General features: G+C 38.3%; 1 protein-coding gene across 11 annotated transcripts in view; it reads left to right on the top strand.

Annotated features, from left to right (window-relative positions):
- AHI1 (Abelson helper integration site 1) overlaps nt 1–14,067 on the top strand; it is a 207,419-nt gene that overhangs the window by 44,390 nt on the left and 148,962 nt on the right. For all 11 annotated transcript variants that reach the window (XM_045058091.1, XM_019831276.3, XM_045058092.1 and 8 more), the window contains 2 exons: nt 3,420–3,552; nt 7,245–7,368. In XM_045058091.1, coding sequence (XP_044914026.1) covers nt 3,420–3,552; nt 7,245–7,368 — 257 coding nt within the window. The remainder of the gene's footprint in view (nt 1–3,419; nt 3,553–7,244; nt 7,369–14,067) is intronic.

Here is a 14,067-nt window from a genome sequence, read left to right as displayed (position 1 = left end):
AAACATTCAATATATACATAAGAATAATTACCTTCATAGACTTTTTTACTTTCTGTATTTTGCATCACATTTGACTTTCTTTTTGAGTCCCATTTCACAGATACATCTTAAAGTCATTTTAAAATACTTTGAATATGGAACGAGTGGGTGGTCAGTCAGTTGAGTATCTGTCTCTTGATTTTGGCTCAGGTCATGATCCCAGAGTCATGGGGTTGAGCCCCATATCAGGCTCCATGCTGAATGTAGAGCCTGCTTAAGATTCTCTCTCTCTCTCTCTCTCTCTCTCTCTCTCTCTCTCTCTCCCTCCCTCCCTCCCTCCCTCCCTCTCCCCCCTCTCTCCCCCTCCCCCTCCCTCCCTCTCCCTCTCCCTCTGCCCCTCTCCCTGGGTCACACTCTCTCTCTAAAATAAAAAAAATAGGGGCGCCTGGGTGGCGCAGTCGGTTAAGCGTCCGACTTCAGCCAGGTCACGACCTCGCGGTCCGTGAGTTCGAGCCCCGCGTCAGGCTCTGGGCTGATGGTTCAGAGCCTGGAGCCTGTTTCCGATTCTGTGTCTCCCTCTCTCTCTGCCCCTCGCCCGTTCATGCTCTGTCTCTCTCTGTCCCAAAAATAAACGTTGAAAAAAAAAATAAAATAAAAAAAATAATAAAATACTTTGAACATAATAATAATGATAGAGTAACATTAGACTGTGCCCTTGGAGACCTTCAACATTCGTTGGGGAAGCAGGAGACAGTTGCTGTGTTGTTCGCTGTCAGGTGTACTGCAGACAAGTCTTGAGGAAAGGCAGTTCTGATGATAATTGCAGAGTGCGATTTGGGAACTGCTGGAAGTCCTGAGACCCTTTCAGGGCGTCTACAAAGTCACCTAATTTTCATAATAGAATTGTAATGATTCTGATTACTTCATAATGATTTAGTTTATCTTCTTCACTTTTGTTCTCCCTTAAGTATACACTGGAGTTTTCCAGAGACTAAGTGATACGTGATAGCACAAGAGAGTGACAGCAGAAGCAATTATGAACATTTGGCTGTCTTTTATTAAGCAAGATATTAAAGAGTTTTTCAAAAGTGTGGAACAATTCATTTTATGTAGTTATTTTTCATAAAAGACTAACATCTTTATGTTGACATTTAATAGGTTGGCTATTTGTTATTTTTTTCAATGAATTAAGAAATGTTCTTTAAATTTCTCAATTGTAATTTCTAATGTGATAAATATGGTTATATCCACATAGAAGTATTTTGGGGTCTTCAAAATTCTTTAAAGACTCTGAAGCCATCCTGAAACTAAAACAATTTGAGAGTTGCAGATATGAAGAAGGTGAGCTGGAGTGGTGGAAGAAGGGTTCATTCCACAGGTTGGGGGAGCTTGAAATAGACTTTAAAGGCAGCCAAGTTAGGGGTGGGTGAAGAGGGACAGGGAAGGGTGTTTCAATATGGGGGCAAAGTTGTAAATAAATGGGAATGGACCTCTTGTATTCAGGCACTCAGAAATTTGGCAGGCTGGATTGGGCACCTGGGTTGCTCAGTTGGTTAAACATCTGACTCTTGATTTCTGCTCAGGTCATAATCTCGCAGTTCGTGGGTTTGAGCCCCATATCGGGCTCTGTGCTGACCAGAGCCTGCTTGGTCATCTCTCTCTCCCCATCTCTCTGCCTTTCCCCTGTGCTCTCTCTTCCTGTCTCTCTCAAAATAAGTAAATAAACATTTTTTAAAAAATGGCTGGCTGGAAACCAGAGTTTGCATAAGAGATAAAGTGGTATGATTGATTGGGCCCACGATGTAGAGTATCACTAATGGTAGCCCAATACTTGACTGTGTGGGATGTGGGAAGTAATGGAAAGTTTTTGGGTAGGAGAAAAGTATAATAGTACTTCATAACCATATTTTAGAACAAATTAATTCTGGCATAGCATGTTGGAGATCTTGAGGTAGGATACATCAGAATGAGAGAGACCCACTACAAGGCAGTTGTAGTCATTAATGTGTGAGGGGAAAAGGGTCTAACCTTGGGATAATGGTAACAAAAAGGAAAAATATGGGATGAATACAAGAGAAAGATAGAACAAAAACCAGCATAATTTAATGACTGACAGGTAGGAAAGAAGGGAGAAGAGTCAAAGATGTGGAAGACCTTTATTATCAATTGTTCATTGAGCGCCTCTTCTAGTACAGTGCTAAACCCTGGTCATACGAAGAAAATTGTAGTAGCTTCAGTGATTTTACTTTGGTGGTGTGGCAGAGTTTTCCTCAGCCGCATCTACTGCCGGCAGCAAGTGCTTATAAAACCTCCTGATTTTTCCTTCAATTTTTATCCTCTTTTTATCACCCCTTCTTTTCTAAAATGTGTGGATGGAGAATGGAGGGCAAAGATGGGTAGCATGGTGTCCGCTACCTTGTTGACACCTAAGAAATGTCTGTTGAACATTCCACTTTCCTAGTAGCTGCTTGTAATGCTGCCTGCTAATACTGCTGAATCTTGGTGCTACTTGTGACGCACCTGGTACCTGTCCAGAAGGCAGACTCTTGAGCTAATAGTCTTTGACTAGGCCCAGCAAGTTGCACTTGACCCTCTGAATAATCCTTATTAACTGTATGTAGAAATAATGGTTACTTACAGGGTGCTGTGATGAACATATTAAAAGACATTTGTGAGGTAGTACCACATTCATAGCATATAGTAAGGGTCCAATATATGTTTAATTGAACTTTCAGAATAACAAGAACTAAGGCTCACGAAAGTTTGGAAGAAGTAGAATTGGGACAAATAAAAGTAGTATTTTCTACAGTAGATATTATACATGGAAAGTTTTGGGTTCGTCTGGTAATTCATAAAAATTAACGAAGAAATTTTAATAAAATTAATGAAGAAGAAACCAACAAGAGGTGATTGATTACTTTGAAAGTACCTTTCGGAAGGCAGCCACAAATGATGATGATTTTAAGAGAGAAAAAGAGAGAAAATGAGCATTCATACATTCTGGGCTTAAGCTAGACCCTATAGGGCATTTATGGTCTCAGAATTAGTTGTGGTTCAGCAAATATCACTTATTAGGTGTCATGGAATAAAGATCTGATATGACATTTTTTTGTGCGTGGCTATATCTTTTGTGCAGTAGTGACAACTTTAGAGTACCAGATAATGGCATTATTGCTTCGCAGTTTAGGTGAATTAAGTGCTAGTACTCAATTTATTGAGTATAAATTGACTTTATTTTATGGAGAACTGATTCCCTCTTTAGGAAGTAAAATAATTTACTATAGTTTTCCATCATTCTGTTTACTTGCTTTTCTCTTTCTCTGCATCACAGTAGAGGGACTTAAAAAAAAAAAAAAAAAGCTCTACCACTTAGTAATTGAATCAACAACTAGCCTTCATATTTTAATGTTTCTTATTTTTCTTAATACATGTTTTCTTAGGCTTGCCGTATTCCAAACAAGCACCTCTTCTCACTAAATGCAGGAGAACGAGGATGTTTTTGTCTTGCTTTCTCTCACAACGGAAGAATATTAGCAGCAGCCTGTGCTAGCAGGGACGGATATCCGATTATTTGTGAGTAATAATTCTGCCTGTTTAATCTGATCAAAGTCTATGTGGAGGACATTGTTTGGTTTTTAAAATTCATTGAAATCTTAATTTGAGTAATCCTCCAGTTTTTTAACAATAATTTTACAGCTTTCTATAAAATTTATGTTCGGGAGTAGAAAGAGAATGACCAAATGAAGGATGGTAAGTTTACTTTTAAAACATGCAGGAGGATTTTTGTAAGCATTTTCTATTTTAAAATAGAAATTTAGAAATGTGCAGGCATTAATAAATCTCATGAGGAATTCTAGTCCATTATGGTCAGTTGGTAACAGTGATAATTTAAATTATGAAAGCCTTTGAATTTCATATGCATTAGAAGAGTTACATCTGGCTCAGGAGTATCTAGAGAATGACTTCTCATTATGGTAGAGAAGTCAGCAGTGGCCCAAAACCCACTCTCAAATTGCTTCTAAAAAAAATATAGAAAACCTTGTTTGGGTGCCTGAATAGCTCAGTCAGTTAAGCCTCCAACACTTGATTTTTGCTTAGGTCACGATCTTAGGGTTCATGAGTTCAAGCCCTATGTTGGGCTCTGCGCGGACAGTGAAGAGCCTGCTTGGGATTCCCTCTTCCTTTTTTCTGGAGGTGCATGCTTATGTTCATGCACTGTCTCTATCCCTCAAAAATAAACATTTAAAAAATATAGAGAAAACCATATTAAAATTTTCTGTAACAGTAGAGATCTTTTTTAAGTGAGCATCTCTTCTAGACTTAAAGGCATTAAGTACTTTCCCTTACTTTTTTTTCCTTTTTAAATATTTATTTATTTATTTTTGAGAGAGACAGAGTGAGTGAGGGAGGGGCAGAGAGGGAGAGAGAGAATTCCAAGCAGGCTCCACATATCAGCAGAGACCCAGGTGGGGCTTGAACCCATGGACCACGAGATCATGACCTGAGCCAAAATCAAGAGTTGGTGCTTAACCAACTGAGCCACCAGGTGCCCCTACTTTGCCTTATTTCTTGCATAATTATGAAAACCAGCTTCCTCAGCAGGAAGTAACCCACTCCCTATGGGCATCTGCCCAAAGCACTAGGGTAGTGTTGAACTTCCCTCAGTCTCACACAGTTTATTTCTTAGCAGATTTATTCTTTCAGCAGGGACTTCTAATTGGCTTGATTAACATTTTTTAAATAAACATTAAATGTTAAATAAATCAAATAAATATATTTTTCATGAAATGTTAGTTTAAAAACAAACAGATTTTTTTTGTGTAGTTTTATTATACCCATGCTATTTTAAAAATTCATCAAAACCTATTCATGAAGGAGAAAAGATTCTTAAGAAACATACTCCAGAGTGTTAATAGTGATTTATTTCTTCCGGGCAGTGAAGGAATTATTTTCATTCTTATTTATGTTTTCAGCATTTCAGTGACAAATGTTACTTTATGCTTAAAAACAACTTGTGCAAAATGCTATATAAATTTAGACGTACTTATTGCTTAAGTCTCAAAAAACAGAAGAAGAATTTGGTCTTTGGTTTTTGATTGTTTGGTTATGATGTGTCTGCTTGAAATTTATTTAGCTCGTTAGATGTGTGGATTAATGTCTTCACAAAATTGGGAAGTTTTCAGTCTTTCTTTCTTCACATTGTTCTGTCTGCTCCTTTCTATTTTTTCTCTTCTGAGACTTGTCATCTCTTTGTTGGTACACTTGGTGGTGTCCCACAGGTCCCTGCAGCTTTATTCTTTTATCTTCATTCTTTTTCTCTCTTTTCCTCAGACAGCATAATCTCAAATGACCTATCTTCAAGTTTGTTGATTTTTCTGCCAGTTCAGATTTGTTATTGAGCCCCTCTAGTGAATTGTTTATTTCCATTATTGTATTTTTCAACTCTAGAATTTTTGGGGTTTTTTATATATAATTTCTGTCCCTTTGTTGGTATTTTTTTGGTGAGAATTATTCCTAATTTTTAGGGATAGTTTTCTTGATATCTTTGAGTATATTTGTAAAAGTGGGCTTAAAGTCTTTGTCTAGAAATACCAACATCTTGGCTTCCTCTTAGACAGTTTCTGTGGACTGCCTCATTTCTTTATGACCATAGTTGACTGCTTGGTTTTTCATGTCTCCCTAATTTTGTGTTGAGAAGTAGATATTATTACAGTGTGGCTGTTGAGGAAATCAGATTCCTTTCCTTCCCCCTCCTCTCTACCCACCCACCCAGGATTTGTTGTTGTCTCTGAAGTCTCTGCTCACTTAACTTGGTGGTCAGCCATGGTTAGACATTTTTAAATGTCTTGACTGAGCAGATCACCCAGCCTTTGCCAAGAGGATCTGTGTGTGCATTGGGATGTACTCTTAACATGTTGTGGTAGGCAGTTTGCAACTCTGCCATAGCCTTCACTTTATGTTTGCACAGAGCCTCCTGAGGTCAGCCAGAGTGAGAGAGGGCTTAGAGTCTTTCACTCACATGTTCATGTCCTGCTAGATTCCCAGGAGTTTGTTGAAGTCCCCTATGGACATCTCATTCTCAGTGTTTTCCTTTTAAGTTTTTTGCTCAGCCTCTTCTTAGCCTCAGTTGGCATCACTGCCTCAGACAGCTATGCCACTGATTATTTCAGCACGTACCCTAGGGTTAGGGCTGTTCGCACAGAGCATGCTCTGAGCCCAGTTAAATAAAGCCAAGCCCTGAGAATGGAGACTTTCAGGGAACTTCTAGACTTTGTTAATAGTAGTAAGTCTTGGGGATGGGGATTTGGGGGAGCTTCATACCTCTTCTGCCCCATCCTGTGGCTGCTATGCTGCTGGCTTTAAGTTGTGAGGCTATTGATTTTTAAAGCTCCTTTGGAGCTTGGGGGAAGAGAATGGGAACATGGCAAGTTAAAACACCACGAAGCTCAGGTTCTTACCAAGATTCAGCTGTTTTTCTTAAATAAATGCTCCTCATATTGTTGCAAACCTTTGTTTAATTTCTAGAGTTCTGAAAAAGTTAATTTGGATAATTTTGGCAGTGTTCTCTTTGTTTTTATCAGGGAGCAGATATTCGGAAGTCCTTCTGTTGCTATTCCGGAAGTAATTCTGTTCTGCTTAGTATTTTAAAGGGGATTTGGTTTTACCACTAGGTGGAAGTAGAGACTTGCACACTTTGTTGTTCTAAATTCAGTCATTGTCTTGGAAGATTTTATTGTGAACCTAACTTACAGGAAAACCACAATGCCTTTTAATCAGATTGGGTCTTTGTTAATTCTCTTACTAAATCATTTTAGTATTAGAAATTTTTTCTGACAGTAGCACAGTTCACATTTTTTCTTCAAAGAATTAAAATTCTGTTGGAATTTAATTTTCAGTAGACTAATGCTTTATTCATGAAAGCCCAAATTATAGAATCTTTGGAGTTGCAATTTAAATGTTATTTATTATTTGATTAATGATTGTCAAAGATTATTAGAAAAATTGCTTTGAAGTGATGAGAATAAATGCTAATTGGAGCATATTGTAAAATATTGTATGTGGAAATTCTTGTGTCTAAAGGAAATGAAAAACTGTTTTTAAGTAGACTTTGAAATTTTTTATGCTAAAATATCTTTGGTGATAATATTCTTGGAGGCAGTGCTTACCTTATGTACATACAGATTATCATAAACTATGTATTTATGTGTTACTGGATTGAGAGTCTCTGTCCTGGAAAGCTACTAATTTTTGAATATTTTCATTAGTATACGAAATTCCTTCTGGACGTTTCATGAGAGAATTGTGTGGCCACCTCAATATTATTTATGATCTTTGCTGGTCACATGACGATCGCTATATCCTTACTGCCTCATCTGATGGCACCGCCAGGTTAGTATCCTTGAGAAGTACTTCTTCTGTACGTTGCTTGCCGTCAAGGAAAGTAACTAATGCATCATTTTTGTTTGGATGATCGACTATCAGAGATGCATACTACAGACTGATTAGATGAGTCGTAGTGCAAAATTTTTTTCCTGAAGATGTTTTTGTTAAGTGTATTAGGTAATGTATAATACTTTTGGTCTCAGTGTCTTTCAATGATCATTATATACACTGTTTGATTAATACTTTGGCATGAGGTTATTAAACAATTGATATTTTCCCCAAAATATAAGCTCTTAATGGTAAGGGTCTGTCTTCACTGTTAGCTCTATGCAGGGGCCAGGCCATAGTGCTGCACTACGTGGTACAGGGCCAGTAAGGTTTCCTCTGCTCTCCAAAAGTATGGCATTTCTATGAAATTTTTCCTAGGACAAAAATGGCATAAAATGCAGAAGTAATTACTGTTAATGTATATGGAAAAGTTTTTGAGTGTTCCCAGACCTAAAAATAGCCTCTTGGACTTTTCTGATACCAAAGGACATGTCTTGCTGATGGATGCACACAATAAACTGGGATAAAGCGGAGATGCTCACAGATACAGTTCAGAGCTAGAGCAGCTCAATGTGGAGATGCTGAGTGTGGTTTCCAGGGAAGAGCTTGACGGTGCTACTCGCTGCTTGGGGTGTGTGCTGCCTCTGTAAGGGCTCACTGCAAAACAGATGCTGAACCCTAGTTTTGCTTTTCTCGTTTTTTCATCAAAGCAAAAATTCTCTTCAGCTGTCTTTGGGTTAGTGAAAACAAACCAAAAAGTACTAATATAGGTCTTAGGAAAAGCAAAGTGGTATAATGCAGACTTTCGAAAAGCAGGGGATACTTGTAAGTGAATATGCGCCTCATGTTTTAAAAGTTTTCTAGATTGTCAGTATTTGCATTTTTCAGAATGTCAGTCATGAAATAATCTAACCCCTTCCAACCTAATAAGTATCACAGTAGCATTTTTAAAAACTACTTTGTGAAGTGCCATTGACACTGTTTTAGCTGCTTGCTCTACCTTGCATGTATTCTAAATGTATTATTAGGCAGCTTTTCAGAATGCCTTTATAGATGTCATTTAATTTGATTCCAACAAATGTAGGTGGGTGCACATAAAAAATTATTATTTCTTTTTTTTTCCATTCTCAGAACTTTATTTAAGATTAGAGTTGAGCAGTGTGACCTTTACTTTGGAATTGCAATGCACTTTCCATACACCTTTCATTTTAATGGGACTCTGGCTGATAATCACTGAGGTTCTTTTTTTTTTTTTTTTTTGATGGTTTTTTTTTTATTTTATTTTTTATTTTTTAAAATTTACATCCAAGTTAGTTAGCATATAGTGCAACAATGATTTCAGGAGTAGATTCCTTAGTGCCCCTTACCCATTTAGCCCATCCCCCCTCCCACAACCCCTCCAGTAACCCTCAGTTTGTTCTCCATATTTATGAGTCTCTTCTATTCTGTCCCCCTCGCTGTTTTTATATTATTTTTGTTTCCTTCCCTTATGTTCATCTGTTTTGTCTCTTAAAGTCCTCATATGAGTGAAGTCATATGATTTTTGCCTTTCTCTAACTTCACTTAGCATAATACACTCCAGTTCCATCGACGTAGTTGCAAATGACAAGATTTCATTCTTTTTGATTGCCAAGTAATACTCCATTGTATATATATACCACATCTTCTTTATCCATGCATCCATCGGTAGACATTTGGGCTCTTTCCATACTTTGGCTATTGTTGATAGTGCTGCTATAAACATGGGGGTGCATGTGTCCCTTCGAAATAGCACACTTGTATCCCTTGGATAAATGCCTAGCAGTGCAATTGCTGGCTCGTAGGGTAGTTCTATTTTTTGTTTTTTGAGGAACCTCCATACTGTTTTCCAGAATGGCTGCACCAGCTTGCATTCCCAACACTTACTATTTCTATACCCTAAGAAGCTGATACTTGGAGCAGTTTGCGATCCCCTCTGACTTCACTCTTCTGCTTCCTGCTTTTCTAACACACTTTGTAGCAGATACTCCTTGCGTCTGGATCCCTTCTTTTACTAGTCTTATCAGCTTCCTTTTTAATATAAGATGTCTAATTGATTAAGATGTTATCATTACCGTTTACTTTATATTTAAATGCAAAAGATAGTAATTGGTGAGCATTGATTTCCTTCCCTGTGTAGCTGGGAACCTGCTATGCGTCCCTCCTTACGTTATCCTCCACAACCTGTGGTCTGCTTGTTTTCTCGGCATAGCCATTCTGTCTGATGCCAGGTTGTACTAGAGAACAGTTTATAACCCTGCCAGGCCTGACTGGATTTGTAAGTCTTTTTTTTTTTTAATTTTTTTTTTCTTCAACGTTTTTTATTTATTTTGGGGACAGAGAGAGACAGAGCATGAACAGGGGAGGGGCAGAGAGAGAGGGAGACACAGAATCGGAAACAGGCTCCAGGCTCCGAGCCATCAGCCCAGAGCCTGATGCGGGGCTCGAACTCCCGGACCGCGAGATCGTGACCTGGCTGAAGTCGGACGCTTAACCGACTGCGCCACCCAGGCGCCCCTGGATTTGTAAGTCTTAAAATCACTTGAGCTCTCATCTCAGCTGCACAATCCTTTTCCTTATCAAAATTCAGCTGTTCCCCTCATTTCTCTGGCGGCATATCCAGGCCTCATGGCACTTCAGGTTCTGTACACTGAGTCACATCTTCCCACTTTCATTAGCTGAATGCCTTCAGCTTACAGTGAAATGAAGCCAGACATGCACTTCCTGTATTTCCCTCTGGTTTTCCACCCAGTGTCTGTCAGTGTACCCATCTTTATCTCTGTCTGCTGCCTTAACAAAAATGTGAATAAAGACACTTTTTCCGGCCACTCTTTGATCTATGCTTTTAATCTCAGTCCTTCAGTCTGCAGCTCTGTTTCCTACCTCTTGTCTCTTCACTATCTTCCTGTCTATTGACTTTGTCCTGTCATCCTAAAAATACGTTCACATCTTCTTATCTTAAGAAATCTTTTTCTCAACTCTTTCTCCTTTCCAGACTACCACATTATTTTTCTTTCTACATCATCAAGGGCATTCTATGCACGTTGTCTTTACTTCAACCCAGTTAGTCTGGCTTTCACTCCCATTCTGCTAGATAAACCTTCTTCAAGAGGTCAGCAGTCACTTGCTGATTTTCAGATCCCAGGGCCAGTTTTGGTCCTTATCCTGTTTGCTTTCACTGCAGTACTTAATTATTGACCAGTCTTCAAATATTCTCAGTTAATGGTTTCCTTGACAACCTCTTCTGTTTCCTTTTTATTGTGACTCTGGCCAGTTCTCATTCCCTGCCTCCTGTTCCTCCTCCTCTGCCTATTCTCTGCCTATTCTCTTCTTGTCATCTTCCCTGGTTTGGGGTGCTCGACCTGGTCTCTCTCGTCTTTCCCGGCTTGGAGTCTCAGTCATAGGCAGTGACTTCTAGCGCCCACCTTTTTCTGAATTGCACTTTCTGTTACACACTTCTGTCTGGACTGTCCCGTGGCACCTCAGATCAGACTTGCTGATAATCACAAAACTTTGCTTTCCTCTTTTAGTCCTCTTGTGGATTTTTTAATGGCATCCTTATCCACCTTGTCTCCTGAGCCAGGAACCCAGGGAGCCCTCATTTCTTTTTTTACTTCCCACCATTCCTCCCCGCAACCAAGCAGCACCACGGTCTGTCGGTTCACCCTTCTAAAAGGCTCACCATTCTGTCACACTCTTTCTGTCCTCACTGGTGTTACCTTCATTCAGGCCCTTGCTATCTGCTCTTAAACTATTAGTGCTGAACTTTCCCACTGTTCAATCTTTTGTTCCTCCATCTTTCCAAAACCATCTTTCATAATGCCTTGATTTTTAGAAGTCTTTGATTACCACCACCCTTTTGAAAATGTTCCAGTTCCCGGGGCACCTGGGTGGCTCAGTCGGTTGGACATCCAATTCTTGATTTCGGCTCAGGTCAGGTAGGTGGGATCGAGCCCCATGTCAGTCTCTGTACTGACAGCATCGAACCTGCTTGGGGTTCTCTCTCTCCCTCTCTCTCTGCCCCTCCCCTGCTCACATGAGGACATGCGAACACATTTTAAAAATTGTAAAAGAAAAAGGAAAGAAAGAAAGAAAGAAAGAAAGAAAGAAAGAAAGAAAGAAAGAAAGAAAGAGAAAGAAAGAAAGAAAGAAAGAAAGAAAGAAAGAAAGAAAGAAAGAAAGAAAGAAAGAAAGAAAGAAAGAAAGAAAAAATGTTCCAGTTCCTTAGCATGGCATAACAAGCATGTTTCTCCTTGACCCTACACCCTTGTCCTGTGCACTTGCTATATGCCCTTGGCCTCACCCACACAGTCTTTTGAAATGCCCTTAGTATCTTACCCTCTTTGAAACCCCCATGCCCTGTAGCCTTGCCTCCTCTTCCTTTGCTTAAATGCCCTTTTCCTAGCCTTCCTGCCCAACTCAGTGACTCAGCAAACATTTAAGTGCCTTTTATGAGCCACCATGGGCTCATAGTCATCATTTAAAACTCAGCTCAGATTTAACCATTTCTTGAAGACTCTTGGATTTTTCCACACAGCACATAATATGTTGCAGTACAGTATACTTTTTTCTTTTTGTAGCTTTGAAATTTATACTGATTGAGAGCTCTTAGCATCATAAAAATATTAATGTGTAAGATTAACTGAGTGACGAGAGAAACATTGTGACTAGAACCAAAAAGAGTGAGGTTATTGAAAGGGGTAAGGACTACTAAAAATGAATAAGCTAATGTCAAAAGGAAGAGAATTAGAGTTGCTAATGCCAAGAGTGGCAGAGGGATGAGTTTCTCTGGCTGTTTCTTCCATCTTCCTGGGGATCCACACCACATGTTAGTGTCTCCTGAGTACAACTGTTTCCCACTGGATAGCTCTCTGCCATGTAAGTTTAGCCAAAATCTTTAGCTGTCATCCAGATAATTTGTATTTTTCTCTAACCGGCAACTCCTAAAATAATCCAGTTTTTCCCATGTGTAATGGCTCCAGTTAGGCACATAGGTCCCTATGCCACCCTTAATCCCACATACTGTTTAACTTCGTGTTTTTTCTTACCCAGCTGTAATAATTTTTTTTTTGTGCGCCCATCTAGTCATTACAAGTTGAGTATCTCCTTGTTCTTTGTGATTAGCCTATTTTTTCCCCCAGACTCATTAATATGTTTCTTTTGTTCTTGGATTCAACCATTGCTTGCTTGATGAACGCCATCATTCACACCAGTTAGGTCTTCACATAAAAAGCTTCATTTTTATTTTAAAATGCTGTGTCTGGATTTTTTTTTTAATTTTTTTAAACATTTATTTATTTTGAGAGACAGAGACAGAGCAGGAGCAGGGAAGGGGCAGGGAGAGAGAGGGAGACACAGAATCCGAAGCAGGCTCCAGGCTCTGAGCTATCAGCACTGAGCCAGATGTAGGGCTCGAACCCGTGAACTGTGAGATCATGACCTAAGCCAAAGTCAGACGCTTAACCGACTGAGCCACCCAAGTGCCCCCAAAAATGCTGTGTGTGTTTTAATTGAGCTGTTTTTAAGGTATGATTGCTTCATTTCTATCCGCTATATAGTATTTCAGATTATACCACTGAGATTTTTTAGCAAGCAACTGAAGTTTTCATCTTTTAAACAATCTTCACAATATTAATCACAAATTAATGATTTTGTTCTTTAAGTACTCTATTTCATGCAGCATGCATTCATTGAAAGTATTGCTATGGTAAGAATGTTTATGCAGTGACATACATGCTTTATTTTTACTTGAAAACATGTTCACTTCCTTCATCATTAGTTTGGATTCTTAGTAATTGAAGATCATATCCTGTATTCGGAGCAGCTGTTGAGAAAATGCATAGAATGTTATTCTTAAATGGCAACCATATTTTTTCTTTCTTCGATAAATTTGAAAAGGACTTAATTTGCTTTAGTTCTTAGGTAGTAATTAAAAGAATGAACTGTAAATCCCCTCATTAAAAAATTAATATATTTTTCTAATTCTAGTAATTTAATCAAGTTAAAAAAAACAGTGTTCTACACTCATTTAGTAGCTCTCTGTTGTTAGATTTTTCCAATTTTTACACATTGACTAGAATTGCAGAGTTTCTGACATAACAATTTTAACGCTTGAGATGTACTCTTTTGTCAAGACTGTAGCAGTGACAGTAACACTGCTTTTTAAAAATTGTCCATTATTTAGAGGAAAAGATAACGAGAGTGTTGAACATAAGTTGATTATTTAATGTAAGGTAGTCTGTTTTCTATCAAAAATCATAATTATTTTAATCTTATGCAAGTATTCATACAGTTATTTCATTATGGCTTTTAAGTCTTTGAGATCATGTTCTTTATCTATGCTATGAAATTACATATATAAGGTTAATGGAGTATCCTGTTCTCTAACCTCTACAGTGAGCACTTTGCAAAAGCAATATACACAACCTAAGTGGGGGATAATTAAAGCTCTCCCTAGATTTTATTTTTTGTGTGTAGTGTACTAAATGCAGTATTTTACCAACTATACAGTGTGTATTTAATCAATGACAAAAGTAGGTATGTTTAAGAAAAACAGACCTATCCAAATATAATTTTTCATTTTACAGTATAGTTACAATTAGTAGACAAATTAACATGGTTCATAATAACTAAGAAATA

This window comes from Felis catus, chromosome B2 (genome assembly GCF_018350175.1).
Source record: "Felis catus isolate Fca126 chromosome B2, F.catus_Fca126_mat1.0, whole genome shotgun sequence".
Lineage (NCBI taxonomy): Eukaryota > Metazoa > Chordata > Mammalia > Carnivora > Felidae > Felis > Felis catus.
The sequence above is the reverse complement of the archived record's forward strand: the minus strand, read 5'-3'. Positions and strand labels throughout refer to the sequence as shown.